Source organism: Mercenaria mercenaria, chromosome 7 (assembly GCF_021730395.1).
Source record: "Mercenaria mercenaria strain notata chromosome 7, MADL_Memer_1, whole genome shotgun sequence".
Taxonomy (NCBI): domain Eukaryota; kingdom Metazoa; phylum Mollusca; class Bivalvia; order Venerida; family Veneridae; genus Mercenaria; species Mercenaria mercenaria.
In genome coordinates this window covers 85243801-85250542 of record NC_069367.1, presented here as the reverse complement: position 1 = coordinate 85250542, position 6742 = coordinate 85243801, and the positions used below count along the sequence as shown (strand labels likewise).

The 6742-nt window shown below is 37.0% G+C and overlaps 1 protein-coding gene across 1 annotated transcript; it reads right to left on the bottom strand.

Annotated features, from left to right (window-relative positions):
• Positions 1 to 5293: 5293 nt before the first annotated feature.
• On the bottom strand, positions 5294 to 6522 carry LOC128558363 (uncharacterized protein F54H12.2-like). Its single transcript, XM_053547309.1, has 2 exons — positions 6328 to 6522; positions 5294 to 5941 (listed from the first exon to the last, which is right to left on the bottom strand). The coding sequence occupies exons 1-2, from the start codon at positions 6520 to 6522 to the stop codon at positions 5294 to 5296; spliced, it is 843 nt and encodes a 280-aa protein (XP_053403284.1).
• Positions 6523 to 6742: the final 220 nt, after the last annotated feature.

Here is a 6742-nt window from a genome sequence, read left to right as displayed (position 1 = left end):
ATAGTTCATTAAAAAGATGGTGTATTTCAACTGTTACATATAGATTTCCTCGGTATGGAACTGTGTTTAAAACATTATGTTACTAGACAGTAACTATCTTTATCAAAAAGCCGGTAACGTATGTTTCAGAACTATACAAGAAGATACATTCTAACATAAATGTACACCATATGACAGAATTATACTCTAAAGTTTGATGTGAGAGATTGCTAGAAGTCATTGTTGGTCTCAGTATTAGAATATGTTCATCATACATGCATAGATGCATATGTACACACTTTAGTCTACGCCATTTCTTTGGAACACGCCAGTGGTGCCTTAATGTCTATATAACATACTTGTAAAAACTAGTTAAGGTATTGGACACCTAATAGTAATGTTTTAAAAATGGCATTTGCTTGGTATATTCTTAAAGTTGACCATGTTTTGCACTGTCTTGCAAATTTTAAACAACTTTTACCGTGCCGTTTTTTCGTAAATTTTATATAATCTATGGTATTTCATTCAGCTAAAATAGAGGCAAATTTCAATGTGATGTCCACTATCTAAAACGTGTGCAGATAATTCATTACAGCATTAATTTTGATAAAAGAAACATCAAACTGTTGCTAAACAAGTATAAAACAACAAATAAAACTTTAAATACCATTTATTCTAGGGTGTCTCAAGTAAACAGATTTAATGAGACAGAATTCTAACTCCAACATTGTAAAATTAAGGTCGAATCCTGTACGTCCGTTTTGAATTTTGCTCAGTTTGTTTAAAAATAACTTTGGGGCAGAAGTAAAACCTACCTGCATTTCTTCCACAATTTGTTATCTAAAGAATGAAAGCAAAATAGAGAACTTTTACCGCATGTAACTCAATATTTTAAAAGATGTTTAACTTCAGTAAATCCACTTTGAACATCATGAAATCGCATATAAAATGATTTTTTTTCCACTGTTGTACTAAACATCCATAAATAAGTCTTGAAAGAAGCAAAAACTTACTAGAAAAGAAAGGAAAATATGAAAAAAAATGTTTGGTCCCAGTAGGGCTTGAACCTACGGCCCTCTGAAAATTGCAGTCAAAGTAGGTTTATGGTTGGAATTGAATACTCTTCAAAAAGGAGGTACTCTATTACGGGTCCGATACCTAAAGTGTTTTATTTCGTAGATATATTTAAGCTACATCTTAAAATGATTCGAAACCTACGTTACTTGAAATATTAATTACAAAAATACCAAATAGTATTACTCATACGACCAAACGACAAACAGATAGGAAGCACAACCTCTTGATTCCAGGACTTGCATAGATTGTTTTGATATAGGTTTAGATTTGTATATGCACATTTCTTTTTGTGTAATCGGGTTAGGCTTTGCCCTTTAAGTACTTAGCTGATTGTAACAGGTAAAAAAATACAATTTGCGTTTACACATATACTGGCGTGGACGCTAGCATGCATTTCCACTACCGTCCATGAACAGGCTCAATCAAACCGAGCCTGCAACATTTCGTTTTTGTCGTGTTGAGCGACCTGTGAAATTTCCACTTTTTTCTATTTTGTAAATTCTTTCAGATGTGTAGGAAAACATAACTATTTGATTGTACAATGATCCTTTTTCACTGACTTTTAACAGAAAGTGACAACTTGATTCAATGTTCGATTCTCCATTTCTCGTTTTTTTACTAGGATACACTATATATAATGTAACATCTATCAGGCAGCCATTCTGATACAAATTAAAATTACATTGTAGCTATATTCAAAATCCTTTGAATGAAAATTCAGTGTAACATGTTCAGTTTTAAGGGAAATAAAAGCAGCATTTAAATCATATTATTGAAATGTCCTTTACGGTATGCATTTTGAAAATGGCGCCATCGTGATAATACGGGAAAGAGCTCTTAGTAACGTAGTTTACAATCAAAATTATTTTGACAAAATCGTATGACTTCTATAACAGCAATTCTTACTTAGATCGTATCCATTTGTATGTTTGCAAACTTATTTCTGGTGGCCAGTTTTAAAATGACAATACCGTATCTTTATTAGATTTATCTGAATAACCAAACTTCAATATCTTGAAAACTTATTTGGTTTGTTTTATAATACTGAATATTTGAACAAAAGTAGCTCCTCAATATTTGTACTTGTAACGGATTTCAGTGGGGATTTTGTGAGCGGTAAAATCCTGTGTAACATGTTTAAATCAATAGCTTTGACTTTTAAAGAGCTATACCGCTTTCATATGTACATGTTTCATCAAATTTAAGGCAGTTATTTTGGAAATTTGGAAAGTCTTAATTTTAATAATCTGTGTAACTAAATAATCAAACATAAAGGTTGGAAAATTTGATTTACTACGCACATAATGACTACTAATATACCTTAGCTAGCATAGCAGAGAATTAAAGTCATCAAAATATGAAAACCTTATGGCATTAACTCATATGTATAATTATTTCGGATTAGTTTGAAATAGCAGTCATCATGAATAAAGACTTATATTGTTGAATCTGCTCCCCTTTTGATGTTCCCCATTGGGAACTTCCTTGAATATATTGCAGTCGTATCAGCCTTTGCAATACTTTCATCATTTCTTCTCCACTAGCACAGAATATGTCTATCAGTATGCATATCGTCCAGAAATGAAACACAAACTGTAGGTTTGGCCAACTGGCATTAAGGTACAAAGGTATCTAATTTTTCATTTAATTATTTATTCTTTTTGTTTCTTTTATTGTAAACACGAGGGTTTTGTTCCTTTATAAAGGATTAAACGTTCTTTATGATTTCCCGCATAAGTATATGTACTAATGTGGGTGGGGTACATCAGCCCCTAGTTTTTACATTTTATTCAGTACATAGCATAGCGTAGCATTATTCGACAACCAAAGTAACTTATTGATTATTTCAGGCATTAAAAGATCAGATTTATTATAAGAAAACTCATAAATTTCTTTTTCATCATCCAAATCAGAGTTATCCCTATGCAATGCTAAATTGTACTCATTAGAAACCAACGTTTTTAAAATCGTCATTAAATTTTACTTACATGTTGCTCAGACCGACATCAACCCTAAAGTTTCCTGAATGGTAATTTAACATCATGGTTTAGCTCAACCTTTGCCTAATTTCTGGGTTACGACTTTCATTTTTTTTTTTTTGGCCTTCGCCCACGGACCATTTATAAACCAATTACAGAAGGAATAGAAAGTCAAAAAGAAGAATTGAGTCAGTTAAAAGCATTACCTGGAATCAAAGAGCAATTAGCGTCTCTTCCAAAAAGGTTTTTTGCTGATGCAGGTAGGGTAATTGTAATTAATTTTTAGGGTTCCACGTTTAAATTTTATTTTACATGCAATCAATTTCTGACCAAGGGTTAAAGGTCAAATGGGTCAGAGTGACTAAAAAGCGATATTCCTCAAACTACTCATGTTATTATTATTATTATACCAGATTTATATAGCGCCCTTAGTAGTAAAGGCTGATGATCTGGTACCGGTACCGGATCATCAAGCTGCTTGTTGCTAGGTACCAGATCATCATCCAGCCCATCCGTTGCTAGGGACCGCCATCCACCGGTACCGGACCACCCCCATCCAGGTACCAGATCACCATCCAGGGTACCAGATCACCACTTAGGGTACTATAAAACTTTACAAGTAGACAATAAGAGAAAATGTACTTTCTTTCGTAAAAGAAATGGAGTGGCCCTGAAAAGGGCCGTTGCGTTTCTAAGTAGCATCTCTACTCAGTGGTGCTATCAGCCGGGGCCCTTTGGACATAAGGGTGAACCCTAACCACCCATGCATCTCTCCTCCATTCTTTGCCTTTCTGCCCGTCCCCACTGTTCTCTTTCTGTTAAGGATCGGATGATCCTTAACGCCTCATTCGTTCTTCGTTGGGTGTCACTCCACCCCTCTTCTTCCCTCCTAAGTGTATTGAGGATACTGTTCTGAAGAACAGCAGCTCTGGTTTCAAGTTGTTGTAGCTCCTCAATTTGCTCGGCAATGAACTGCATTGTGAACGAATGATGAACTGTAGGCCAATGTACTTGCTTATAAAGGGATCGCGCGGACCGGATTGAGAATCATTAGCCAGTGAGATTTGATCTTACATGGAGGACCAACATCTACATGGCTAAGCTGAAAAAGACCAGGACTACTGGTCTTTTTTTAGGGTTGGGGTTATGGCACCTTTACTACTACCCCTAGATAGGGAAAAATAACACATTTTTTATTGAACAAGTAACTGAAATAACAACGAACATTAAGGATACAAATAATCATGGTCTAACACATGCAATTTAAACAAAGCTAAAGAAAGTTTATCAGATTGATCTGTTGTATAACACTGACAATGTTCAGGTTTAGCTAGTGATCTATCTTTTGCATACAAGTGTCGATAGAACTGTTTAAACCAAGTTCCTACATTTTTGTCACTGAGATGCCAGTATCTTGGCTCTGAACGAAATTTGATAGCCAATATAGTCTGTAAATCATATCCTCTGACTAAAGCGTCCAAAGCAAATATGCAGTAAACACCACACGTGGCACTGCTTCCACTTTGAAATCGTATGTTGTTCTTAGTCCAGCTTCGAGTATTGTCGTCCAAGAAGGGTCGAATAGCTTTCTCTAAGTGTGGTAATCCATAAGAGTCAAAGCAGATGGCTGTATTTTCTCTGAAGTAAATAGCCACCCAATGTTCATGTGTGTTTACTATGTAAGCTTTCACATGACAGGGTTTCTGTTTCGGTAGATGATCCTTAGGACACACTTCTCCATTGAGTGTTCTCAATATAAACGATTTATCCAAGATGCATTGAAGTTCATGGGCATTCATGATTCCAGGCGTCTTTCACTCGATCTGCCCATATACTCATCCAGCTTTCCTGTGGATCTGGTTGATGACGGGCTAACTTGTCCCTTATATTTACCCACATATGCATGGCTTGTACTTTCTCATTGCCATGCACGTCCATGAGCTCTAGTTTTGGATACCATTTTTCCATGACATTGTAGAGATTCAGTTGATTGAGAGCTTTTTCAATGTACAACTCCACCCACTCGTCCGTAGATGTGAACAAACACAGTTGATGCTGTAACTGACTTGGATGATCCACAATACATCCATAACAGTACTTATGTACTTCATCGAAGATGAGTGTTTGAAGTTCGTCCACAACACATTCGTTTATGCTGTTTCGCATATGCTTCAGTTTTCTTTTAAATATCGGTTCGTGATATTTCACTTTCTCAGCATCTTCTCTGAGTTGTCTGGCATAGGCATGACCATCCATGTTTAATAATCTGTGACGACTTCTCTCATACCGTTGATTTCAATTTGATTGTCAAATTCTGCGTACACTATCACGTTAACGACGCTAGGAAGTTGTTGTGCAAACTGAAGATCTATTCTCAGGTTCCCCGTTTTTATAGGCTGAAGTTGACCTTCCTCACAAGCTTGATCTGCGGTGAGATCAAATCCCCAGAGAGTGTAGCCACTTTTATATTCTGTCATAGCCAATCCAATCGACCTGTTGAGTCCGAGAGGTCCTGTTGCCTGGTAGAGTGACATGCAGGATCGCATACATTCTCCATTTTCAAAATCTGGTTGGAAGGCTTTGTTGTGAATGTCGATACTGACTTCTAGTTTAGACAATTGGAAATGTCCGAAATCAAACGGGTTGGTGGCAGGATCTCCATTCATATCTGCATTTCTCACCATACCAATGATGAGTCGTTTTGGAAGTTGTCCAAGAAACAAATGATCATCAATTTTAGATCTCTGTCCATCGGGGATCGTGAATGTTTTCACTACAGCGCGTCGTATTGGGATCTTCATGTTATGCTGGCTAATGGCCTGATTCAAATCGTTGGCCACCACAGGAAGCAAATCAACCGTCCTCACGTTGAATCCTAATCGCCGGATATCATTTTTTTCCTTCGGCTGTACCCATGAGACAGAAGTTGGGTAAGGCTCTGTTCAACTTGAGGCGTATTTCAATTCCATTGGGGAGGTATTTCTCTTGTAGGAATAAATCCAGATGTAATCTTCCAATGAGTTCACAGGATTTGCTTTCGGCAATACGAGTTCGGCGGTCTTTCCATCTGCTATTAGCTCGAGCTCGTGTATTAGCCTGCATATGAGTGCTTGTATCTTTACCCCAGAGTTCAAACGCCCGCAGTTGTGTGTTTTTACATTCTTTGTTGTAGGATAAGAGATTTTCAATGTAGGCTCTGTACGGATAGGTGTGTGTGTGTGTTGGTCGAAGTCAGTTTATTGTTCAAATACAGATCAATGCTACTGAACTTACTGTGGAAAAAGTTATTGACCACAGAAGTTTCAGTGGCAGCCTCCAGGTCTGTTCCATCAGCCTTAGTCACTTTGAATTTGATGTACAAATAGGACTGATTCGAATCTGTCCATTTTTCCGTTTGTGGAGGAATAATAAATTCGATTGGCGCTGAATTATTCAGAGCCGAAATCGGGTAATGTTCCGTCCATTGTCCATCTTGCATGGCTGACATGATTGAATGTACAGCAGAAACATCAAGATCCGTTTAGCTACACTCGCAAGAACCGTGTTGCATCATATTTATTTCAGTCGAAAATATCAAGAGGTCTAGATTTTCTTTGTGAACGTTTTTTTCCACGACCACGTTGCGGTATCGCCACCACCCTTCTTCCACGATGTCGGAATGAGTACTGACGACGACGCCTTGGTTTTGAACCTTTTATAGTGTTGAT